The sequence below is a fragment of the Pezoporus wallicus genome, unplaced genomic scaffold, assembly GCF_028554395.1.
Source record: "Pezoporus wallicus isolate ANWC-B61680 ecotype Strahan unplaced genomic scaffold, APGP_CSIRO_Pwel_v1 contig_14482, whole genome shotgun sequence".
NCBI lineage: Eukaryota > Metazoa > Chordata > Aves > Psittaciformes > Psittacidae > Pezoporus > Pezoporus wallicus.
In genome coordinates, this window is record NW_026639448.1 from 3,986 (window position 1) to 30,057 (window position 26,072).

At 51.2% G+C, this 26,072-nt stretch overlaps 1 protein-coding gene and 1 long non-coding RNA gene across 2 annotated transcripts in view; both read left to right on the forward strand.

Annotated features, from left to right (window-relative positions):
- The first annotated feature begins 1,160 nt into the window (after positions 1-1,160).
- LOC130602104 (bromodomain-containing protein 4-like) overlaps positions 1,161-26,072 on the forward strand; it is a 39,411-nt gene continuing 14,499 nt past the window's right edge. Inside the window, 12 exon segments of the mRNA XM_057414669.1 lie at positions 1,161-1,306; positions 2,592-2,708; positions 3,786-4,104; positions 5,174-5,311; positions 7,197-7,332; positions 9,435-9,718; positions 10,586-10,945; positions 11,847-11,975; positions 13,967-14,176; positions 16,220-16,422; positions 18,366-18,664; positions 20,028-20,138. Coding sequence (XP_057270652.1) covers positions 2,689-2,708; positions 3,786-4,104; positions 5,174-5,311; positions 7,197-7,332; positions 9,435-9,718; positions 10,586-10,945; positions 11,847-11,975; positions 13,967-14,176; positions 16,220-16,422; positions 18,366-18,664; positions 20,028-20,138 — 2,209 coding nt within the window. The 5' untranslated portion in view covers positions 1,161-1,306; positions 2,592-2,688.
- Positions 17,182-18,070, forward strand: LOC130602105 (uncharacterized). Its single transcript, XR_008972819.1, has 3 exons — positions 17,182-17,300; positions 17,332-17,394; positions 17,888-18,070. It is a non-coding gene; the product is annotated as an uncharacterized LOC130602105 (long non-coding RNA).

Sequence of the window (26,072 nt, forward strand, 5' to 3'; positions counted from 1 at the left end):
GTTTATGCTGTCAGCTAAGTGGGCTTAGTGCTAGGAACGTGATCCATGGTATTCCTGGAGCAGGTCTGTTAATGGAGGTAGGTGTGGGACAGCAATCCTGGTGGAATTAGGAGGGTTTGAAGGTTTCAGATCCCTAAAAGGACCTCACGTGGCTGGGATGGACCATGAGCTGTATCAGGAAGCACAGGGAGGCAGGAGCAGGGGATGCCTCGGGGTATTCCAGGATCCATGTGGATTTACCTCCCTGCAAGGGTGTCAGTGTCCATCTTCCTCCAGGCTGGGCTTTGTTAGGAGTAAAAAGGGGGAGTAGAGCTCTCCTCAGATCAGCTCCAGCCTCCACAATGGCTCTAGAGTGACCAAGCCCTGAGCAACCTGATGGAAAGCAGGAGATCTCCACAATTCCCTTGGGATTCCTCATCCCAGGGCAGGCTCAGCCTCCTGCACCTTTCTGGGGCTGAGTTTAGAGTGAGTCAGGGCTGTGAAGCTGGTCCTTAGGCCCTAAATTCCCTTTGCTGGGGGGGGGGGGATGTCACATCTCCCATGTCCTTCATGGCCTGGCCTGGCCCCAGAATGGAATTAAAGCCCCTGAGAATGGAATTCAAGCTGGGTTTTATGGAATTTAAGGTATTTGGATGTGGTGAAGTGGCTCCTGGGCTGTGGGGGGAGTGCATGATGGCAGTGTTAAACCAGTGCTGGTCATGGTTCCAGTCGCCTTCCAGGGGTTGTCTTTGTGGTGTGAGCTTAAACCTCATCTGTGGTGCTCTGTTAGGTGATGCCCATTGCAAGCTGGAGCACAAATGGGGCTCAGCTCCTCTTGGAAGCTGCAAAACCAGGCTTTGAGCTGCCTGGGTTGGATTAAATCCAGGTCTTCCTGAAGTTAAACCTGGCTTAGACAACTGGAAAGGGCTCTTGGAAGAGCCAGGTGTGGAACCTGGAGGTGAAGCTGTGCTTGTGGAAGCTCTCAGAGAGCCGTGATGGGTTTGTGAGCTCAGATGAACTCCTGCTCACTTGGGTGATGGAGCTGGACCATTGCCTTGGATCCTTCCCCCATCCCCACCCGCTTCTCACCCCCTCATTCCTGGTTTTCCAACCCATACATATTGCTTCCTATGAATAAAGGCAGAGACACGGAGAGCAGAAGGCAAAGGGGAAGGGTTCATCCTGCCTTTGGGCTCTGATGCTGAGTTAATGCTCCTTTCTTTTCCCTTCCAGATCTTTCTTTCAAGAGTAGCCTCGAAAATGAAGGTCAGAGGGTTCAGCTGGTGAAGAAGAACCGAAAACCTCAACGGGTCCATTCGGATTTAAGGTCAGGATCCCAAATTGTTGGGGGTATTCCCAGCTTTTGGGGGTTGTGGGAGTGGTGTGCAGCCAGAATGAGCTTCACACTTCAGCCTTGAGTGCTTGGGATGGACTTAACCCTCAGGCAGGATGCAGGGGACACATCCCTGGCTTTGCCAGAGATGGGATTCCATGAACCTTCATCCTGTTGTGGGGATGCAGAGCTGGATCTCAGCTTGGTTATCCCGCTGCTGGGTGGGCTTATAGAAGCATTTAGGCAGCAGAAGACCTTTAAGATTGAGTCTAACCATTAGCCTGGCACTCCCAAGTCCACCCCTAAGCCACATCCCTCCCATCCCTTAAATCCCTCCTGGAATGGTTTGAGGCTGCTTTTTCCTATGGAGCTGATTCCAGCAGGGAAAAACAGGGGCAGGGAGAAGCTTCACAGCACAAAATAACTCAGTTTTCAGGATCTTGGTGTGTTCCTGTGGCATTTCCCACCCTCAGACAGGAGTTCCCTGCTCCCACATCCCTCTGCAGCTCCATCTCCCACACCTCTTGGTGCTTTGAGCCACACCAGGCCGTCCCCCCCATGGCCACCACTGAGGCTGAATTTGGGCATTTTAAGTTCATCTGGATGGGTTTGGGCATCTCTGCTGAGTGCCAGCAGCACTTGCAGAGCTGCCTTCTCCTGGGGGCTTGGATTCCAGGCAGCACTGGAAACCAGGACACAACCTTAAGGCTCATCCAGCTCCAAGCCCCATCCGACCTGGCCTTGAGCACTGCCAGGGATGGAGCATCCAACTCGTCTCCATTCAACCCATCCCAGTGTCCCACCACCCTCCCAGGGAAGAGCTTCATCCCAATATCCCATCCAACTCTTCCCGTTGGAAGCTGTTCCTTCTCATCCCATCCCCTGTCCTCAGCCTCTCTCCAGCATGAGACCATGCTCCCCTTGAGGGGAAACAAGTGCTTGAGTTGATAACACAAGTGGAAGGTGGTGGGATCCCTCCATAGGAGCCAGTGCAAAGGGTATGGGATAAATGCAAGGATAAATATGGGGAAGAAACCAGTCTTGGGCCTTGAACGGGTGCATTTCAGGAATAAGCTTGTCTAAAAGGTGGAAAAATACCTGGAAAAAGCTGAACTCCAGTGTCAATTCTTTGTTTTTCCATTGGTGGCCCGTGTTTGCAGGGGTCTGTTGGCTCCTTTCCTTCCCTGGAGTATTGAGAAGTCCCTGTTTCTCTGGAGGTACCTTCATTTTGGATGCCTTTGCTTGCTACTTTGGCTTAACTGCTTGTTTCTTCCCTCAGATACGGTATCTGAAGGCATCTGTGCCTGAAGCCACGGAAGATAGATGGACAAGCCAAGCAACTTCTGACTCTGCATCATTTTCTGGGGCAAAATTCTATGGCAATGTATCCTACAAGGTAAAGTAGCTCCTTGCAGTGAACAGAGGGTTCCTTGTGCTTGGCCAAGAGCAGTTTGTCCCTTGGGAGCTTCCCTTTAATGTGCCACAAAGCATTAAGTGATGCTTCAACTCACTCGAAGCCCTGAAGTTAAACCCATCATGTAAAGACCAAGGTGTGCCCTGGGCTGTGAGGGTGCTCAGGGTTAGATTTAGACCAGTTAAAGCCATGGACCACAGCTGAGGGACATAGGAGGTCAAATTGCTTTGTGTCTCTGGCTTGTTCCTCTCTGTGGTCCGTGTGGAGAGCCCGTCCATGACCAGAGCCATGGGGCTGATCTAAGGCATCAGAATATGAACCCAACCCCAAATTCAGAGCTGCATGTCTTAAGCTTAACGTGTGCTCAGCATTAAACTGGACAATGGGCCCATCTTGGAGGGGATTGCCTACCTAAAGGTGACCTCCCTAGATGATCTACCTAAAGACTTGTCAGCCTAGATGATGGACCTAAAGGGGATCATCTACCTAAATCACTTCCCAAATGCAGACACTATGAGTTAGATATGCACTGCATGGTCCAGCTTGAACCATCTCATGGAAGCTCAACATCCACCTAAAAGATGGATTTGGGCATGAAATTGGGGTTAGCTGACCCATGGTGGTGGGGGGGGGACTACTGAGGAGCTGAAAGGAGATCCATGTCTCGCCCTGCATTCCTTTAGTGGGGCTCAAAGTTGGCCAAACACCAGCTTAAGGTCTCTTCTAGTGTTGGCAAACTCAACCCTGGAGCTGAAGGTGGTTCCTGCCATGAGTCAGCAGCGTTTGAACCCTATGGAGAACATTGAGGTCCTTTTGGCCGGATTAGGCGAGGACAGGAGTAAAAATCAGGAGCAAAGAGAGCACTGCTGACTCCTGGCCATGGAATTCCCTTGGCACAGCCTTCCTTACCCATCTGACATCATTTGATGGGCCCAAACGAGTGGGGCCCGAGCTCTGGTTGCCCGAGGTGCTCTGATGGAGCTCCACCGGTTGGTTTTCAGCACCGCCTTGGGCCAGAACCTGGCTTTGAAATGTGCCCTCCCTGCCCTTGCTCCGCAGGGTATCCGGTGAGGAATGCAATGGGATCAATAGCATGTCGGCAGAGAGCGGCCCTGGAACGAGACTCAGAAACCTGCCCGTGATGGGGGATGGCCTTGAAGCCACCCAGATGTCTACGACGCAGTCCCAGGCTCAGCCCCAGCAAGGCAACGTCGTAGGTGTGAACCCCCCGCCGCCGGAGACCTCCAACCCCAACAAACCCAAGCGACAGACCAACCAGCTGCAGTACCTGCTCAAGGTGGTGCTCAAGACCCTGTGGAAGCACCAGTTTGCGTGGCCTTTCCAGCAGCCTGTGGACGCTGTCAAGCTCAACCTCCCTGTAAGTAAAGGGTTGGGGGGGGGAGACTGGGTGATGGTGCTCGGTGGAAGGAGTGAGGCCCTGTGGGTTTGGTGTGGGGGTCCAGGCTTCTCCTGGCATCACAGAGGCCATCTTCAGTGGTTGGGCTTGATCCAGTGGTTGGGCTTGATCCAGTGGTTGGGCTTGATCCAGTGCTTGGACTTGATCCAGTGGTGATCCCGTGGTTGGGCTTGATCCCGTGGTTGGGCTTGATCCAATGGTTGGACTTGATCCCGTGGTTGGGCTTGATCATTAGATCAAGTTGAGTTTGATCCCGTGGTTGGGCTTGATCCTGTGGTTGGGTTTGATCATTAGATCAAGTTGGGCTTGATCCAGTGGTTGGGCTTGATCCAGTGGTTGGGCTTGATCCAGTGGTTGGGCTTGATCCAGTGGTTGGGCTTGATCCAGTGGTTGGGCTTGATCCAGTGGTTGGGCTTGATCCAATGCTTGGACTTGATCCAGTGGTGATCCCGTGGTTGGGCTTGATCTCATGGTTGGGCTTGATCCCATGGTTGGGCTTGGTCTCATGGTTGGGCTTGGTCTCATGGTTGGGCTTGGTCTCATGGTTGGGCTTGGTCTCATGGTTGGGCTTGGTCTCATGGTTGGGCTTGGTCTCATGGTTGGGCTTGGTCTCATGGTTGGGCTTGATCATTAGATCAAGTTGGGCTTGATCCCGTGGTTGGGCTTGATCTTGTGATTGGGCTTGATCTCATAGTTGGTCTTGATCATTAGATCAGGTTGGGCTTGGTCTCATGGTTGGGCTTGGTCTCATGGTTGGGCTTGGTCTCATGGTTGGGCTTGGTCTCATGGTTGGGCTTGGTCTCATGGTTGGGCTTGATCATTAGATCAAGTTGGACTTGATCCAGTGGCTGGACTCGGTGATCCAACACTTGGACTGCCCAGGGTTTGAACTCAAAATCCCAATGGAGAAGCCATTGGTGGCCGAGTGCTGGGCATGGAGGCTCATTCCATAGGGATGAGGTGGTGGAATCCAGGTCCATTTACGGATGGCTAATTCCCACTCTGACCTTTCCCTCTTTCCTCTTGGCAGGATTATTACAAGATCATTAAAACCCCAATGGATATGGGAACAATAAAGAAGCGTTTGGAGAACAACTACTACTGGAATGCTCAAGAATGTATCCAGGATTTTAACACCATGTTTACAAACTGCTACATCTACAATAAGGTACAGAGTTCCCAAATTTGCCTTGTTTCCAATGGGAATTGGCCACCCCTTCCTTGGAGCGGGGTGGAAGCGGGCATGGTGCTGCTTGGAATGGGTCTTTAAGGGAACCACCTCCAAGAACAACTTCATTAGGATTCAACCCAAGGGAGCTTAGGCAGGGCTGCACATCCCAGCAGTCTTCCCTGCTGGAATCAGTAGTCCAGGAATTGTTTCTTCCCCTCTTCCTCTTCTTGAAAGGAAGATTTTATGGTTTTCTTGGGATCTGGCTTGAGCAGAGCTCCAGATGGTGTCAGACGAGCTCTTGAGGAGTAGGTTCTTCATGAAGAAACCACCTTAGAGCTGCTTTGGAACCCTAAAGTCTTCCAAGTTAAAACCAGGGCTGGATGGAGGAGCTCATGGGTCGTGCCCAACCCTGACCTCAGCGGAGCAGATTCTCTTCCAGGCAGTGAGGAACAGCCTGAAATCCATCCCATAAACAGTTGTGCAACCTCCCGGGGCGCAGGAAGAGCTCTTGGGGTGGATGAGGAGCATCTAAAGGCTTCTCCATCCATGGTGGTGATGGGACAGTGGCCTCTGGGAGCGTGATGGTGGAGCTTGGGGAGCTGGAGGAGGTTCTTGGGCTGGTCCCTTGCTCCACAAGGACCATGAGCAATAAGGAAGGGTCCTGGGAGTCACTGGGAGCCTTTTCCTTCCTGACCCCTCATTGTCCAAGGGTTTCGGTTCCCGTTTGGTTCCTCTCCAGCCCCATTGCTTTGCCCTCGCGTGCGTTGACCCCGTTCCCCTCCTCCTCCTCTTGCACAAGCCCTTTGCAGGCAGTTCCAAGCAAGCACTCGCAGTTGGAGGCCTTCAGAGCCATCTCCTTGGCCCTTGGCCCTTCTGCTTTGAGCCAGGGTGATGCAACTCCAGCAAGGGGAGGTTCTTAAAGACTTCAGATGACTCAGACACCTCCCACCGTGGTGTTTCCCCTGTCAGCTTTACCCTGGCTGCCCCAGTCTTCACCCATCTCCTCCAGGTTGGAGAGCTCAAAAGCATCTAAGCTGAAGAAACATCTCTGAGGGCATCATGGAGGCCTCAGACCATCAGCCAATGGTTTTAACCATCCTTACGTTGGCAGCAGAGCCGGAGCTGGATGGAGCTTGGAGCAGCCTGGTCCAGCACAAGGTGTCCCTGCCCCTTGGTTGGAACTGGATGAGCTTGAAGGTCCCTTCCAACCAGAACCATGCCATGGTTCTCTTGGTGTCACCCGTTGGCCATGGGTTTATTGCCTTCCCGTCAATCCAGGCTCTTGTGCTGTCGTTCCAGCCCTTCTCTCTTGGCTCTTCTCACCCTGCCTGGCTGCAGGGTGCTCCTGGGCAGATCATTGGGTGTCCTCCACAAATGCATTCTTCTCCTCCAGGTCCTCTTAGCACCATCCTCTCCTTCCCCACCTCTTTAGCCATAAGGGATGTCTCAACCCAGTCAAATTCCTCCTGGAAAACCTCCTTTTTTAGGGAAGAAGTTCCCTTCCAAAGCCCATCCTAAGCTCTTCTTCACCCCTCATGCTCTGTGGGGACACCTCTTCCATGAGACCCACCAAGCGAGGGCGATCTGGTGTGGTGGGAACAACCATCCGGCGTGAATCCCGCTCCTCTGCCACCTCTCCCTCTTTTCCCTTCCCTTGGAAAACAGCCTTTGGCACAGGCAGGTAACACCTTGGCTTGGTTGTTCTCCAGCTCATCTCGGTGCTGGCCCTGCCCCTCATCTGGTTCTACCTCTAGAAGGGCTTTAGGGCGAGGAATTGTCCACACCGGGGCCATTAATCCTGCTCTGCAATGGGAATAACGGGAAGAGCAGCCCTCAGGAGGGTGGGAATTATGCCTCATGTCTCCTGTGTGTTTCTCTCCAGCCAGGGGATGACATAGTCTTAATGGCAGAAGCTCTGGAAAAGCTTTTCCTGCAGAAGATCTCGGAAATGACCCAGGAGGAGACGGAAATCGTCATCGCCCAGACGAAAGGCAGAGGACGCGCGAGGAAGGAAGCAGGTAGGAGCCATGGAGTCCTGCATCAGGGAATCATGGATTGGGTTGGGTTGGGTTAGGTTGGGTTGGAAGGGGACCTTAAAGCTCCTCCAGTTCCAGCCCCCTTGCCATGGGGAGGGGGACCTTCCATAGAGCAGCTTGCTCCAACCTGCCCCTTGGATGGGGCAGCCAAACCTTCTCCATTCAACCCATCCCGGTGGCCCAGCGCCCTCACAGAGAAGAACTTCCCAGGATCCCATCTCTATCAGCCATTTTCCTCGTGGAAAAGTGTAAATCTGCTGTTTCCTGTTTCTAAATCTCTTTTCCTTGAACATTCCTGGTCTGAACGCAGCAGCTCCATCTCCTCTTCAGATAACGTGGTCATACTAAAGGCTTCCTCTGTTTCCAGATCCCTGTTCTCCATAAGAATCTCTCACCCTCAGGAATTTTTCCCACTCTTCCAGTCCTCCTTCCTGGCCCTCTCTGACCATTTCCACCTTCTCACTGTGGACACCACAGCTGAGTGTAAATGTGACAGCTACTGGAGACAGAACAACTTCCCAAGTCCCTGTTGACACCTCAAGCATTCCATTAGCTTGCTTTTTTGGGATACCAGCCATTCCCCAGGCTCAACACTGCCTGCAGACACTGTGGGGTCGTTCCTCAAGGGTTTGGGAACATCCTGGCCCTGATGGGAGCTCCATACACCTCATTGGACTTCTGAGATCCCCTTTGGAACTTCAGCATCTCCTGATCTTGTAGCATTCCCATCCTTTTAATCCAAGTCCTCTGTGGTACCGAGGCCATCATCACGTGCAGGAGCGTCACCAAAGGAAGGTGCTTGGACCTTATTTACTGCCTGTGAGCATCCCAAAGCCCTTCTGGAATGCTCTGGGTCCTCCCAGCTCTTGGGATGCTCTCTCAGTCTCAGCCTGGGGCTGCTGCGATCCCAGTTTCCCAGCAGCAGAGGAATTCCTGGAAGGATTCTGGGAACCAGCTGTCTGGATGAGAGAGGGAAAATCCCACTTGGCAGCTGCTGGAGGAGCTGTGGGAGGAGAAAATGCTTCTGTAGTGCCACCACCAGGCCAGTGAGGGAAGGCTCAGAGCCCCGTGGTCACCATTGGGTTGCTCTTGGCTGAGATTCCTTTTAATTCTTCCAGTTTCAGGCACCATTCCTGATATTCCCATGTGCAGAAGGGAGCTCTCCTTGGTTAGAGGAGGCAGGTGGGCCCAGCAAGCTCCACCTTATCCCAGCAGGACCATGGGATCATCTACATGTCCCAGCACCATCCAGCTCAGCAGCATCCCCCTTTGGAGCGTGTTTGACCGTGCTGGGATGTTGGGAAGCGTGGTTGGAGCAGGGTTTAAGGCCAACACGGATGTTTCCAGCCTTGTGTCCCAACCTTTGGGGTTGCCCCATGGTTGAAATCACCTCAGGAGGACCTCGCTCCAGCCATGGGGAGAGGTTTCCCTCATCCAGCAGCAGCTTTGATGCCTTCAGTCCCCAGGAGCTGCCCAGTTTTTGGCTTCAAATGAAGAACCAGTGCTTAGGAAGGTGGTTGGGAAGGAGAAGAGGCACTCATCTCCCTGCCCTGCCTGCAGGAAATCCCTTTGGGAAGGGAAGGGCTGATGTTAGCCTTGGTCTGGAGGGGGTTTGGTACTTGGGCTCCATCACTTTGGAAGCCATTCAGACAGCCCTTGGGAAGGACCCACCTCCAGGACGGCAACTGGAAGGTGCTAATTCGTTGTTCCAGCCCTCTCCGTGTTCCGACCTTCTCCGTGTTCGAGCCCTGTCCGTGTTCCACCCCTCTCCATGTTCCAGCCTTCTCCGTGTTCCGGCCTTCTCCGTGTTCCGGCCTTCTCCGTGTTCCACCCTTCTCCATGTTCCAACCTTCTCCATGTTCCGACCTTCTCCGTGTTCCACCCTTCTCCATGTTCCGACCTTCTCCGTGTTCCACCCTTCTCCATGTTCCTACCTTCTTCCGTGTTCCACCCGACCTTCTTCCGTGTTCCACCCGACCTTCTTCCGTGTTCCACCCGACCTTCTTTGTGTTCCACCCGACCTTCTCTGTGTTCCACCCTTCCTTCTCCATGTTCCAACCTTCTCTTTCCTCCTCTCTCGGCAGTGACCTCCAAACCAGGCTCATCCACGGTACCAAACCCCCCCCAAGCATCGTCCCCGGCGCAGCCGCCGGCGCCGCCGCAGCCGCTCCAGCCCACGCCGCCGGCTCATCCCTTCCCTTCCGTCACACCCGACCTCATCGTCCAGCCCCCCGTGATGACCATGGTGCCTCCTCAACCTCCTGCACCGCCTCCCCCGGCGCCCCAGGCCCCCGCGCCGCCGGCCCCAGCGCCGCAGCCCATCCAGCCTCACCCTCCCGTTATCCCGACGCCCGCCCAGCCTGTGAAGGTGAGTGCTTCCCAAAGCATCCTCCCGTGGTGGCTTGGAATGCCAATGGGCGGGCAATGGGCACCCTTTGCTGCGCTCCTTCAAAGGGGAATGACTGCAGTTGGGTCCCCAAAGTCACGTTTTGGGAGCCTGCAGTTGACACCAGTTGGCTTCGGGCGTAGAGTCATAGACCCATAGAATGGGTTGGGTTGGAAAGGACCTTAACGTCATCCACTTCCAACCCCTTGCCATGGGTAGGGACACCTCACGCTAGTCCATGGAGCAACCATGATGAATCCCACCATGGTTTGCATGGACAACCCATTTATCCTCCTAAAACCAACCTTCCTTGGGCTTTCGATGACTCAGGAGGAACACCTTGGCTTGCTGAAGGGGCTCACCAGAGAACCCATGTTTTCCTGTCAAGCTCAGCACAGACCAGCAGTATCCATGGATTTTGGAAGGGCTTCCAGTGTCCTCCTTGTAGGACAGTGTCCTTCCAGTGTCCTTCTAATTGAGGCCCCAGTGATGGTGAATCTGAGTCAAAGCTATGAGAAACACAGCTTGAAGCCCAAACGGGGTGCCAGAAGTAATGTTGGGTTTACGTGTGTAAGATGCAATCATAGAAGCTCCCTCTCCACTTCCCTGTAGCTCCCTTAAGCCCCTGGAAGCTGCTCTGAGGTCTCCACGCAGCTTCTCTTCTGCAGCCCCAATGTTCTCAGCCTGGCTCCGTGTGGGGCCTGTTCCATCCCCTGTGGCCTCCAGTAGCTCCGTGCCCTTGTGCTGAGGACACCAGGGCTGGCTGCAGCATCCAAGTGGGATCTCACCAGAGCAAAGGAGCACACCCTAGCACCGATTCACTTCCAGTTTCTCTTCCCTTGATCCTAGACAAAAAAAGGGGTGAAGAGGAAAGCAGACACCACCACCCCGACCACCATCGACCCCATCCACGACTCCTCCTCGCTGCCCACCGAGCCCAAGTCCACCAAGCTGGGCCCGCGCCGGGAGAGCAGCCGGCCCGTGAAGCCTCCAAAGAAGGATGTTCCAGACTCCCAACAGCACCTGGTGGAGAAGAGCACCAAGATCTCGGAGCAGCTCAAGTACTGCAGCGGGATCATCAAGGAGATGTTCGCCAAGAAACACGCTGCCTACGCCTGGCCCTTCTACAAGCCCGTGGACGTGGAGGCTCTAGGCCTGCATGACTACTGCGACATCATCAAGCACCCCATGGACCTGAGCACCATCAAGGTAAGCCCTGGATCTATGGGAGGGACACGGGTGTTGTGGGTTTGAGTAGGACCACAGGGGGTTTCTCGCTTCGGATCTCTGCTGTTCTGGCATTGGGAGATGCTCGCATGGGGTTTATGGACAATGCCCTTTATTGGGTAAAGCTCCCCCAGGGGGTGGCCTCAGAGAGCTTAAATGAGAAGAACAAGTTGATTCCATTGAAACCAAGCCTATTGTCCTCATCTTCATCCATGTTTCCCCTCAAAACATCCCTTCATCATTGGACTGGTTGGATTTTAACACACCGACTGGAAAGTCACCCCTGTTCCCCCTGGAGCCATGGTTTAGAAGCCTTACCTTAAAGCTGGACATCCGTAATTCCTTACTTAGAAGCCCAACTTTATGGCTTTAGAAATCCAGCTTTAGCTGGGAATCCAGAATTCCTTGCTTGGAAATCTTCTAACTGTTTGATTTCCAAGCCTCAATCCATGATTCAGAGATCCAGTCTCTTGGCTATGGTTCCCTTCCCACAGCCCACTCCATGCTGAGGTTCCACCAGCACTGAAACCACAAGGATCATGGCTCTTCCTCCTCTTTCTTCTTCAAGAAGGTGGCTTGGAGGGCACATCCTCTTCGTCTTCACATCATTGAGGATGCCCTGAGCCAGCTCTTCCTTTCTAAACCATCCATATCCCTTTGTTTGACCCAAATGAGTTGTTCTTTGACCAAAATGAGGTGGGGTTTGGCCAACGTTTGTCGCTTTGCTGGCCAAAATCAGTTGTTCCAACGCAGGGAGAAGATGGGTGCGTGAAATCCACGGACGTCCCAGAGCTGTGCTTATTCACTCACCCCTTGGAGCTACTTCCACAGTTCATAGCAGGGTTTTGATGGGTTTCCCCCCCCCTTTCCTTCTCCTTTCCAGTCAAAACTGGAGAGCCGGGAATACCGGGACGCGCAGGAATTCGCGGCAGACGTGCGGTTGATGTTCTCCAACTGCTACAAGTACAACCCAGCGGATCACGAGGTGGTGGCCATGGCACGGAAGCTGCAGGTGAGGGGCACCCATGTGGTCACAGCACGAGGACCACATGGTCTTGAAAGAGCATCTCCAGGGTGGGAGGTGATGGTCAGGAGTCCCGCTTCTCCTATGGAAGTGATGCTGGGAGTGAAGGGATCAGCCCAAGTTGCTCCTTTAAGCTCCTTAATAGCATCTTTATCCCATCTTTTCACCTCTTGATCAAGGAGTAGGAAAAGCATGGCTCCAAAGGGTCACTTTTGTCCCCAGAGCACTCATGCTTTGGTTCCAGCATCCTCATGGGGAACGTTCCTGCTCTTGTTCCTCGAGGATTTGGCACTAAGGAATTAGCTGCTGTGTCTCAAACACACTCAGCTGCTCCATAAAATCCTCCTCATTCCTCAAGTTAATTTGGGGCTGGCACACGAGGACACGTGGCCAAAGGAGGAATAAGCACTTTGGTTCTGGGGGGAGGTCTGAGCTCCTTTGGGTGCTGGAAGAGCTCACAGGAGCCATGGAGAACATCTACAAAGGGTTCCAGAGCTCCTGTGGTGGATTTTGGGCCCAAACTTTTCACCTCCTGTTGTTAAAACACTCTGGACATTCCCCACGGCTGTGGGTTCTGGTGCTTCAGGTGACACTTGAGGCCAACCCTGGTGCTGGGACATCCCAAAATCCGCATAGAACTGCATCCTGAGAGCTGGGAAGATGTCTCATCCTGTGCACGCAGCATGGGCTCAGCAGGATGTGAGGTTGCAGGAACCAAATCCGTTGGGATTATGAGTATGGAAAAGCACAATTCCATCAGCAGGACATGGTGGTGGAGCTCCCATTGCAGCAGAGGAGAAGGAAATCCCTTGAGGTTTGGGAACAAGGCCAAAGATGCAGGTTTGGACTTGAGCTCCTGTAACCAACCCATGTCTTGGCCAACACCGATCCTGATCCCTTCATCCTGGAGATGCCAGCCTCTGGAATATCCTGTTCTGCTGCTTTTTGATACCCACATCATCATCAGAAGAAGATGTCTTGGGTTCTCAGGCTTGATGCCAGCTCATGGAAAGAAGCTCCAGGGAAGCTGGAGTGGGGCTTGGGATGAGGGATGAGACAAGGGGGAATGGCTTTAAAATGACAGATTGAGGTTGGATATTGGGAAGGATTTCTCCATTCTGAAGGTGCTGGGACACTGGGATGCATTGAATGGAGAAGGTTTGGATGCTCCATCCCTGGCAGTGCTCCATGCCAGGTTGGATGGGGCTTGGAGCAGCCTGCTCTAGTGGAAGGTGTCCCTACCCATGGCAGGGCCATGGATGAGCTTCATTCCCATGTTGGCACTGGGAAGTGAAGAACCTCCCTTTGCCTCTGGGGGTGATGAAGAACTGGAATTTCTTGTTCATGGAAGACAATACTTAGGAAGTAAACAGCCATTAAGGGCAGTGATTGAGCAACAGATCCACACGTGAAGATCCATGCTGAAGGAGCTGGGAATCTCCTTCTCTTCCAGTGTCCTTATCCCCTGATGCTTGAGCCTGAGCATCCAATGAAGTCAGGAAGCAGCAAAACAGCATCTCCAGGACCTGGAAAAGCTGCTGCTTATGGAGCACCCAGCCAGGCTCTGAACTCCCCCCAACCAGGGGAGCAAAGGACTTTTCCCACCCATGGGATAACTGGAATTGCACCACTTTTGCAGCCCTCATTCTTGAGGCTAACGGGAATATCCTTACACAGAGTTTGGGTTACACAGAGATGGTTTTCAGGGGTATGGATGGGGAAAACCCAGGCAGGTTGAAGAGGAGTAGGGATTGAGGTTGCAATTCCTGCCTGGAGCTCCCCATAGAATCCACTGTGGAAGAGCTCTAGAAGCTTTGAAAGGAGTTTTGGCCTTGTCCTCCAAAACCAGCTTGGACGTGGTCACAACTCCAGCTGGCCTGGATGCTCCCAGGGGGAATAGCTTGGATGGAGAGCCCCAGATCCATGCGGAACGTGGCTGAGATCCCATTGTTTCCCCCCCCCTTGCCCCGTGTTCGCAGGACGTGTTCGAGATGCGCTTTGCCAAGATGCCGGATGAGCCGGAGGAGCCCGTCATCCCAGCCTCCTCTCCCGTGGTGGTGCCACCTCCCACCAAGGTGGCTCCCCCCTCGTCCAGTGACAGCAGCAGCGACAGCTCCTCCGACAGCGACAGCTCCTCCGATGACTCCGAGGAGGAACGTGCCCAGCGGCTGGCGGAGCTCCAGGAGCAGGTACCCGGGCCCAGAGGGATGCGGTGGGTCGGGGCGGTTGGGAATGCTGGGTTCCCAAGGGAATGCACTGCCTGCAGTTAATGCTTATGGCACCAAAGTGATTCCCAACAGCAGGAATTCGCTGCCTGCACTTGGTGCTTATGGCACCAAAGTGATTCTCAAAGGCAGGAATTCGCTGCCTGCACTTAGTGCTTATGGCACCAAAGTGATTCCCAACAGCAGGAATTCGCTGCCTGCACTTGGTGCTTATGGCACCAAAGTGATTCCCAAAGGCAGGAATTCGCTGCCTGCACTTAGTGCTTATGGCACCAAAGTGATTCCCAAAGGCAGGAATTCGCTGCCTGCACTTAGTGCTTATGGCACCAAAGTGATTTCCAAAGGCAGGAATTCGCTGCCTGCACTTAGTGCTTATGGCACCAAAGTGATTCCCAAAGGCAGGAATTCGCTGCCTGCACTTAGTGCTTATGGCACCAAAGTGATTCCCAAAGGCAGGAATTCGCTGCCTGCACTTAGTGCTTATGGCACCAAAGTGATTCCCAAAGGCAGGAATTTGCTGCCTGCACTTGGTGCTTATGGCACCAAAGGGATTCCCAAAGGCAGGAATTCACTGCCTGCACTTAGTGCTTATGGCACCAAAGTGATTCCCAAAGGCAGGAATTCACTGCTTGAAGTTAAGAGTTTATGGCACCAAAGTGATTCCCAAAGGCAGGAATTCACTGCCTGCGCTTAGTGCTTATGGCACCAAAGTGATTCCCAACAGCAGGAATTCGCTGCCTGCGCTTACTGCTTATGGCACCAAAGTGATTCCCAAAGGCAGGAATTCGCTGCCTGCACTTAGTGCTTATGGCACCAAAGTGATTACCAAAGGCAGGAATTCACTGCCTGCACTTGGCGCTTATGGCACCAAAGGGATTCCCAAAGGCAGGAATTCACTGCCTGCACTTGGTGCTTATGGCACCAAAGTGGTTCCCAAAAGCAGGAATTCACTGCCTGCACTTAATGCTTATGGCTTCATGGTGGTTCCCAAAGGCAGGAATTCACTGCTTGCAGTTAGAGTTTATGTCACCAAAGTGATTCCCAGAGGCAGGAATTCACTGCCTGCACTTGGTGCTTATGGCACCAAAGTGATTCCCAAAGGCAGAATTCACTGCCTGCACTTGGCACTTATGGCACCAGAGTGATTCCCACAGGCAGGAATTCACTGCTTGCAGTTAGAGTTTATGTCACCAAAGTGATTCCCAGAGGCAGGAATTCACTGCTTGCACTTGGTGCTTATGGCACCAAAGGGATTCCCAAAGGCAGGAATTCACTGCCTGCAGTTACAGTTTATGGCACCAGAGTGATTCCCAAAAGCAAGAATTCACTGCTTGCACTTAGTGCTTATGGCACCAAAGTGCTTCCCAAAGGCAGGAATTCACTGCCTGCACTTAATGCTTATGGCTTCATGGTGGTTCCCAAAGGCAGGAATTCACTGCCTGCACTTAGTGCTTATGGCACCAAAACGATTCCCAAAGGCAGGAATTCACTGCTTGCACTTGGTGCTTATGGCTTCATGGTGATTCCCAAAGGCAGGAATTCACTGCCTGCCATTAGTGCTTATGGCACCAATGTGATTCCCAAAGGCAGGAATTCACTGCTTGCAGTTAATGCTTATGGGTTCTCGGTGGTTCCCAAAGATAGGAATTCGCTGCCTGCGCTTAGTGCTTATGGCACCAAAGTGATTCCCCAAGGCAGGAATTTGCTGCCTGCTCTTAATGCTTATGGCTTCTAGGTGGTTTCCAAAGGCAGGAATTCACTGCCTGCACTTAGTGCTTACGGCACCAACGTGATTCCCAATGGCAGGAATTTGCTGCCTGCACATGGGTAGCGATTCCGGACCCTCTGGAGCACCATGGACCTTCCAGAGGTTGTCCCTGGCCATGGCCATCACTTGAATCCCCTCACATGGCGGTGATGGGAGCGGGAAGAGGCCCATAGGTGTCCCCATGGAAGAGGAGGAGGATCTGGGATGCATCCCGATGTTGGAATGTGTCTCCTCCTCAGCTCAAAGCCGTGCACGAGCAGCTCGCGGCCCTGTCCCAGCCCCAGCAGAACAAACCAAAGAAGAAGGAGAAGGACAAGAAGGAGAAGAAGAAGGAGAAGCACAAAAAGAAGGAGGAGCTGGAGGACACCAAGAAGATCAAAGCCAAGGAGCCACCATCCAAGAAGGCCAAGAAAAGCAACAGCAACAGCAGCAGCACCTCCAGGTCAGCCCCATCCCGCTGGGTTTTCCTTGTTTTCCTTCCTTTTTTTGCTAAGGAATGGAATTACAGGTGGCATTCCTGACCAGGAATATCAGGGTCGAGGTCAGCTTTGGGGTTTGGAGCTGATGTTCTTCCATCTGGCTGCTCCAAACACCCCAAGTATAAGGAGGAGGGGAGAGGGGGATCACATGGAGTTGCTCTCTTGCAGCACAGATCCATGAATCCACTCATTTTTCCTACTTTTCCCTTCCTCTGGGAAGGATTTGGGCACTTGGAGGCAGGTCTGAGATGCCCCACGTGGAGATAACCACAACTTGGGGTCCTTGAAGCTGGTTTTTCCCTTCTTAAGAACCAGGTTTAACACAGATGCTGGGCTTTATGACCCCATATGGGGTACCAGGCTCCAGGACAGCCTGTCCCAGTGAGAAGCAAGCAGCAGCAGTTGAGCTTGTGTCTGTCCAAGTGTTGGATGTCAGGAATTCCCCTCTGGAGTTGCTCAGTGACCTCCTGGAGCTGCTCTTCTCTTTGGGAGAGCGACTCTTGGGACGGGCAGCTCAGCCTTGGGTGTCTTCAACAGTGGCTTAAGCTCAGCTTTCTTGCCTGACTGTAGGTTGAGCTCAGTTTGGGTGTCTTAAAAGCAGTTTGAGGTCAACCTTGGGTGTCTTAAACAGCAGGTTGAGCTCAGCTTTCTTGCTTTACAGTGGGCTGAACTCAACTTTGGGTGTCTTATCTGAACCTTGGGTATCTTAAAGTGGGTTGAGCTCAACCTTGGGTGTCTTAAGAGCAGGTTGAGCTCAGCTTTCTTGCTTTACAGTGGGCTGAACTCAACTTTGGGTATCTTCATCACAGCTTGAGCTCAACCTTGGGTATCTTAACAGTGGGTTGAGCTCAGCTTTGGTTGTCTAAGAACAGTTTGAGCTCAGCTTTGGTAGTCTAAGAGCAGTTGGAGCTGAGCCTTGGGTGTCTTAACAGGAGGTTAAACTCAGCTTTCTTGCCTTACCCAGAGTTCAGCCCACTGTAAAGCAGGAAAGCTGCGTTTAACCTTCTGTTAAGACCCCCAAGGTTGAGCTCAAACTGTTCTTAGACTCCCAAAGTTGAGCTCAACCCACTGTTAAGACCCCCAAGGTTGAGCTCAGACTGTTCTTAGACTCCCAAAGTTGAGCTCAACTCACTGTTAAGACCCCCAAGGTTGAGCTCAAACTGTTCTTAGACTCCCAAAGTTGAGCTCAACCCACTGTTAAGATACCCAAGGTAGAGCTGAAGCTGTGATGAAGATACCCAAAGTTGAGTTCAGCCCACTGTAAGGCAAGAAAGCTGAGCTCAGCCTGCTCTTAAGACACCCAAGGTTGAGCTCAAGGTGTGATTGAGACACCCAAGGTTGAGCTCAAACTGCTCTTAGACTCCCAAAGTTGAGCTCAACCCACTCAAAGAGCAGTTTGAGCTCAACCTTGGGTGTCTTAAACAGCAGGTTGAGCTCAGCTTTCTTGCCTTACAGTGGGCTCAACTCAACTTTGGGTATCTTCATCACAGCTTGAGCTCAACCTTGGGTATCTTAACAGTGGGTTGAGCTCAACTTTGGGAGTCTGAGAACAGTTTGAGCTCAACTTTGGGGGTCTTAACAGTGGGTTGAGCTCAACTTTGGGAGTCTGAGAACAGTTTGAGCTCAACTTTGGGAGTCTAACAAGAGTTTGAGCTCAACCTTGGGTGTCTTAACAGCAGTTTAAGCTCAGCTTTCTTGTCTAACAGCAGCTTGAGCTCAGCTTTCTTGCCTCCCAGCCTCACGACTGAGCTTCAGGCTCAAGCTTTAACTGCAGCAGGGGCTCATCTGCAGTAAAACTCAGCCCCAGCATGGCTCAGGCCTTACCTGGCAGAGCTTTAGACCCAAGCAGCTGCTTTTTCTTCCTTTGGCCCTGCTCTAGAATAACCTTTAACTTGTTCTTAAGTAGTAAGAAGGAGCCGGTGGCGGTGAAGAACAGCAAACCCCCTCCAGCCTACGAGTCGGAGGAGGAGGACAAGTGTAAGCCCATGTCCTACGAGGAGAAGAGGCAGCTGAGCCTGGACATTAACAAACTGCCTGGGGAGAAGCTGGGCCGGGTGGTGCACATCATCCAGTCCCGAGAGCCTTCCCTCAAGAACTCCAACCCCGATGAGATCGAGATTGACTTTGAGACCTTAAAACCCTCCACGCTGCGGGAGCTGGAGCGGTACGTCACCTCCTGCTTGCGGAAGAAGAGGAAACCTCAAGGTACTTGTGAGCCTCCAATCCCCCTTTTCCTCCTGATTTTTCCAGGGATTAAGGCAGAGATGGAGGAGGAACAGTGGGAGCGGGTGCTCCAGGCCTTTCTCTGCTCCCCCAGAGGGTTTTTACTTCATTCCATTCCTTTAATTCACTTATTTCTCCAGTTTCACAGCACTGATTAAATCCCAACATGGAGCTGGAATGTGCTGGCACCATATTCCCATATATCCATCATCTTTATTTGATTTATAACCAATATCTGCCCAAAAGAGAGCAGAGATGAGGTGGGAGAAAAGCAATTCCTCCCCGTTGGCATCCGTGGAACGCTCTGGAATGTGGCAGGATTCAGGCTGAGCTTCCCACCTCCACTTGTTGGAGGTAGAAAAGGGTTTTCCCCCTTTTCTAATACATCTGGGAGTTCCTTTTTAATGGATGTTTTAATCTCATTTCCTCTCTTATGATCTATTTTAATCTCTTTTAATAATTTGATCTCTTCCCAGCTGATTGTCAGTACATTTATCCGTTTGTTGCAGCCTCAAATTCAGTTTCAATACATATTTTATACCCATTTTTCTTGTTAACATCTCCTAAAATCTGTGTTTTGTTATAAATACCCATTTATTAATGGCTGAAGAACAACAAAACCCTTCTGGACCTGAATCACCCACAGAAAAGGAGATGTGGCAGCAAGCGGAGGGAGGGGATTTAAAGGGAATCTCTTGATTTCCCATGGCCAAGGGATACCAGTTACTTCCTGGGATAAATCCAAATGGAAAAGAAGCCCAGTTTATTCCTGGGAGCTTCCTTTTTTACTTCTGTCCCCTGGCAAAACATGGATTTGAGTTCTTTAGTCTGGAGTTTTAGGGGTTTAGTAAAGGGCTCAGGCATCACCCGTGGCTTTGAGCAGCTCTAGGGCTGTAACTGCCCTGGTTTAGTCTCCATTTAAGATAACTAAAATCAGGACATTGTATCCTTTTCCACCTCTTTATCCCAACAACTCAAACCCAGAGTTGAGTCTTCAGCCACATGGGATTAACCCCCAGCTCCTGCTGGACACAGGGTGGAGGAGAAGCCCCCAATGGGCTCAGGGTTCCCCTAAGCCCAAAGTGCCAGAGAGGGGTTTAGGAGGCTGAAGAAGGAACAAGCCATCTGTTAGGAGAGGCTTCAATCCCACTGCTCCCAGTCCTCTGGGACATCACTCTCCACCCTGCACCACCTCCTCACCTCCAAGACCCCACCACCTCCCTACAGGGGTAGAACTCAGAGCCGCGGGCTTCAAGCTTGGCTTAGCTGGAACATTGGGGTGCTGCAGGTCTTGGCTTTGGGGTCCCTCCTTAGCCTCTAACACGACGCTGTTGTCTTCTTGCAGCAGAGAAGGTGGATGTAATTGCTGGTTCCTCTAAGATGAAGGGGTTCTCCTCCTCCGAGTCTGAGAGCACCAGCGAGTCCAGCTCCTCCGACAGCGAAGAGTCAGAAACAGGTTAGACGCAGCTTATTTAACGCCTCAGTCCTAGCCCTGGTTTTTCTGTATAAATAAATACATTTTCATTCCTGGCTCGGTCTTTTAATTATTTTATTGTCTTTTATAACCCCCCCTCCCCTCAAACCCTGATCTTGTTGGAGCTCGCCGCGGACCACCCGTAGCCGCGTTGTCTCCGAGCGGGTCTTAAGCCCGACACGATGGTTGTTTTTTTTTCCCTAAGCTTTTCCTTGCTAAACTCAGGCTTGAGGGCTCTAAACCACGTGCCAAGGTAGCTCTTTGTCTGGTTAATGGGCCTGCATTGGTGTGTTGAGAGAAGCACGGTGGTTTCGCCCCCCAAGGAGGGCTTTAAAACGTTGTCCTGCGCCGCAGAGAGGGGAAAAGGATGGAGGAAAGAGGGGTTAAGGTGGTAAAACCCTTGTGATTTCACAGCAGCTTGATTAAAAACTTCACTTCTGTCACCAGAGTGGCGTGTGCTCTGTGTTAAGTCTTTGCTTCTCCCTCCTACCGTCATAGTCCGGGCTTAAACTAGGCTGTTCGTCATGGTCGTGCTTTCCTTGCTCATGTTCCCTGCTTGGATTTAGGGAAGCAAAGCTTGTGCTGTCACTTAAAGCTGCTTTTAGCTGCTTGGTCAACCTGGAATCCAGAGGTTTCAGGCAACTTTTGCATCTCCTATGGGTTGGCAAAGCAGGAGGTGAGCGGGGCAGAAAGTAATGGGGTTTTCTTGTCCTGCCTGCTTGGGTGCAGAGGGCAAAAGGCACTGGGGAAAGGGGCAGAAATCCCCCAGGATGAACAAAAAACCCCAAAATTTCAACAGGATTGATGGGATTCGCCTTTGAGCCGGTGCTTCCCAGCAGTATTCCACCTTTGAGGGATGTGTTTGTCTGGGATAAGTCGGTATCTTCGACCAGTTTTACCCATTTTGGTGTGTTTTGAGTGGAAATGGCCTTTTCCTTTCTCCAGGGAAGTTTTAGGTTGTGATGGAATGTTGAGGGTCGGCTCTTGGCAATCAGAAACTGGAATTGGTTGGTGCTGAATCTGCCCTGGCTTTGAGGGGAGAAGCCAAACCCGCCACCTTGATCCTCTTAAAAACCAGTTTTATCCTATTCCTCTTGGTTTATCCCAAGCTCCCAATGGGATCACCCAAAATCAGCGTGACCGGTTCATCGTGACCCACCTTACCAGTCACATTGGCCAACATCAACTCATCCCAAATCCAGAGCCTTAATCCCATGGATCCCATCTGTTAAAATCCACCCACTAAACCTGCCTGCTGTGATCCCCAAATGGGGTTTGGTCTAAAATCCTCTGTTTTCCCCCTAAAGCCCATGATGGATCCGCAGCCAGATCCTCAACTGGGGTTTCTAGGGATCAATCTCAGGGATCCCTCTGGAGCACAGCAGCAGGGATGTGAGGTGGAAGATGGGAATGTTAGGGATGTGGCAGTGCCAAACCCTTCTCATTTCAATGAGCAGCACTCACTAAACATGGGATCAGCCTGCAATCTTCTCCAGGCAAAATCCTGCTCCTGCATTCCCATAGAGAGGAAAATGCTCTTTTTGGAGTGTTTCTCCCCAAATATTGGCTCTTTGGGTGCTTAGGAGCCCAGAGGTTGCTCTTGCATTGGTGTTTTGTCCTCTTTTTAGTTGCTTTTCCCCAAATCCCATGTATTTCCAGTGTTTGCCATTCCAAATATGAGTACTTGGGATTGAGTTGGCCAGCATAGACTGATGTTATCCGCACCGGTGCTTGGGAAAGGCTTAAGCTCTGCTCCAGCACGGATAAGCTCAGTCTATCCAACCTGGAATGCTTTGGGTTGGATGATAATTATGGGAATTAATCTCTTGTACTCAATTGATTCCCAGTCTCAATGAGGTTTTCCTCCTGTGCTTGATAAAACACATGCTGAAACCCCTGACCTCAGGAAGATCCGATGGATCCGTTGAGCCACTTCTAAGTGGGATTTTAAGATGGTTTAAGACCTCCTAAGGTGGTTTAAGACCTTTTAAGAGGCTTTAAGACCTTCTAAAGTGATCTTCTAAGAGGTTAAGACATTGTAAGATGTTTTAAGATCCCTTAAGACTCTGTTTTAAGCCATTTCAAGATGCTTTAAGACCTTCCAAAGTGATCTTCTAAGAGGTTAAGACATTTTAAGATCCCTTAAGACTGTGTTTTAAGCCATTTCAAGATGCTTTAAGACCTTCTAAAACCCCTTTAAGACACGTTTTTGACCCCGAGCATTCTCTCGTTGGCTTAGCTGATGCGATTTGATGACCCCGAGTGGGCCAGGGCCATTGCTTTTGCTGTTGTACAATACTGAGCTGAGGATTTGCTTTCAGGTTTGCTCCTTCCCAATATTCCCTGTGCTAATTCCTCTTGGATTTGCCAAGAGGGGCGGTTAGGGCTGTTCTAAACGGAGGCTGACACCCTGAAATCAGGAGCTGGGATTAATTGCACTTAATTACAGCTCCTTTCTCTTCTCCTTTAAGTTGCCTTGGTGCACTCCAGAGCGTTGGAAATGGGAGTTCTTTCTGTTGTCCCCCCTTGAACCCACGCGACGGCTCCATCCCACCCTCTCATTGTATGAAATCGGGAGTGTTTAGCCCCAAATCTGCTTCAAAGGGAGGGCAAAGCCATAACTGCTAATGCTAATACTGCGTTTGTGGTGCTGGGGCTGAGCCTTTAGCTCTGGGAGCCCAGTGGTGCCGATGGCAAGGGTTAGTCTGGTTTAACTGCTTGTAATTAGGCATTAGAGGATGCAAATGATCCCAAATTCCAGCCTGGAAGCACCTAGGGAGGACTTTTTTTGCTTGCAAAGAGCCAGGAATGAGCTCCCTGAGTACCTGGGATGCTTCCTCCAGCATCACTGCTTAGGCTGGGCTGGGATTTAGCCACATGGGGCAGCTTAAAACCTCTTGGGAAGTGACCAGATTTGGGCTCGTTTTGTGGCAAAGGGGCTTGGGCTCTGCCTGTTCATCCTCACAGCTCACTGAGCAGGGTTCAATCCCCCCCTATCCTTTGGGAGATGCTTCCCAAAGCCCCCCAAAAGACCCATTTGCGGGGAAGAAATGACAGAGCTGCCCTAACAGCAGCAATGAAAACCTCAGCAGTTCAAACCTGAGGCTCATTTTGCTTTCCTGCTGAGATTCCCAATGGAAAACTGCTTTTTGTGTGGGTTTTATCCAGTTGTGGGAAGGAAAAGGCTTTGCAGGTTGTTCAGAGCTGCAGCAATGTGGTTGTGTTCAAAGCAGGCTTAGGAAGTGGGATTGGAGCTGGCTGGAAAACCCAGGTTTGGGCTTGGGAAGCTGCTTTCAGCAGGTCTTTTCAGTGCTGTTGCAATGCGTTGCTGGTCCTATGTTAAGAGAAGCATTGACCTATGGCTGGAGTAGCAACAGGCTGGGACTTGGTGGTGTCTCAGAGTTGAAGGTCCCTTGGGTTTAATTCTGGGTTTAAATCGCAAGGGTTTGGGTTCAGTGAGCCTGGTTTTAAGTCAAAAGTACCCAAGTTTAATTCAGAGGTGCCCAGGTTCTGATTTCTGAGGTTCTTGGTTCAAGTCCAGAGGTACCTGGGTTGAATTCCGAAGTACTTGGGTTTAAATCACAGCAACCTGGGTTTAATGTGCAGGCACCTGAGTTTTGATTCACAGGTACCCAGAATTTGCATGGAACTGGGTTTAAATTGCACGAAACTGGGTTTCTATCACAGCAACCTGGATTTAATGTACAGGTACCTGAGTTTGGTTCGCAGGTACCCAGAATTTGCATAAAACTGGGTTTAAATCACAGCAACCTGGGTTTAATGTGCAGGCACCTGAGTTCTGATTCACAGGTACCCAGAATTTGCATGGAACTGGGTTTAAATCACAGCAAACTGGGTTTAAATCACAGCAAACTGGGTTTAATGTACAGATACCCGAGTTTTGATTCACAGGTACCCAGAATTTGCATGGAACTGAGGTTAAATCGCACAAAACTGGGTTTAAATCTCAGCAAACTCAGTTTAATGTACAGGCACCTGAGTTTTGATTCACAGGTACCCAGAATTTGCATGGAACTGGGTTTAAATTGCACAAAGCTGGGTTTAAATCACAGCAAACTTGGTTTAAATCACAGCAAACGGTTTAAATCACAGCAAACTTGGTTTAAATCACAGCAAACTTTGTTTAAATCACAGCAAACTTGGTTTAAATCACAGCAAACTTGGGTTTAAATCACAGCAAACTGGGTTTAATGTGCAGATACTTGAGTTCTGATTCCCAGGTACCCAGAATTTGCATGAAACTGGGTTTAAATCACAGCAAACTGGGTTTAAATCGCACAAAACTGGGTTTAAATCACAGCAACCTGGGTTTAATGTACAGGTACCTGAGTTTTGATTCACAGGTACCCAGAATTTGCATGAAACTGGGTTTAAATCACAGCAAACTGGGTTTAATGTACAGGCACCCGAGTTTTGATTCACAGGTACCCAGAATTTGCATGGAACTGAGGTTAAATCGCAGGAAACCGGGTTTAATTCACAGGTTTTTGGTTTAAACCAGAACTCTTGGGGTTTAATCCAGAGGTACCCAGGTTTAATCGAAAGTCACCCAGGTTTAATCCAGAGCAATTCGAGTCTAACTTACAGGCACCCAGGTTTAATTTGAAGGTTGAACTCCCCAACAGCCAGGTTTAAATCCCAGGACCCAGGTTTAACAGGCTAGTACCCATGGTGAGGGATGCTGGTAAAGCTCAGTCCTAGCACTGATCTACCCACTGCATCCTCCATGCTCTGCTTTAATGCAGTGGGGTTTAACCCTTGATCCATTCTCCTTTGCATTTGAGAGCTGGATGCATTCACTTAAGGACTAAGACCCTCCTTGACCTAACTTAAGTCTTGTCCCAGCCTTGATGCTTGGTGGGAGAGGACAGAGATGGTTTAGGCTTGGTTTAGGTGCAGGTCCAGGCAGGAACCCTCACCCTTGGTTAAGCTTGGCTTAGGGGACCCTCAGTCATCACGGGTGGGTGGTTATGGGGCAGGCATGGAGGTGCCACCACCGTGCCCATCGCAGTGACAAAACAGCCCCAAATCCCTTTAGTCTGAGCCCGAGAACACTTCCCAATGGGAAAGTATCCCAAGTGCCTTGTGGCATCTCATGGGCCTGGTTTGCCACTGGCTCCGGGCTGAGCATCCTTTGCTTGGGCGCAGCACCCATCAAGTGGATTTTGGGGTGAAACTAAGCAGATTTGGGTCCGATCAGGCAGATTGTGGTGTATTTAATGGGATTTGGAGACTAACAGGATCCAGTTGTTCTTTGGCAGTACCGTGGTCGATGGCATCTCGATTTTGGGTGGCTTCATGGAGCCTCTGTGAATCTGCTCTCGTTTCCAACAGCCAAGTGAATGAATATCCCTATTTTCCACCATTAAAGAGGCCCTTTTTCTATCAATAAATGATCTTTATAACCAATTAGACCCAAAATTGGCTTTTCTTTGGGTTTTTCTTTTCAACTCGAGTCACTTGCCCCATTTCTTACCAGAATTCCCCCAAATAACTGGAAGTGATGACAAGGAACCCTCATGAGGATTTAGGGGAGAGCAAGGAGATGCCTCCTGCACTGAGTTGACCTTTCTGTTCTAAACCCATCTCTTGATGACGTCACAGAAAGGACCTTTTCCTTGAATCCCAGATATTTTGCTCCATGGATGGGATTTAACGGAGTCGGGAGATGGGATGCGGCTTATTCCCGGTGTTCCTGCTCCGTGGTTGAGCCATGTAACACCACCTGTAACCCAACAGTTGTCTTCGGTGGTGGAAGGAGCTTCATTCTTTGGTTGGCTTGGCCAAGCTCATGGCATCTTCCCAGTGGCACCAGACCATCCATGGTCTTCATTGGCTTCATCTTGCTGAAGGGTCTCCCAGAGCATCCATCTCTCCTGATCCTGCCTTCGTCCA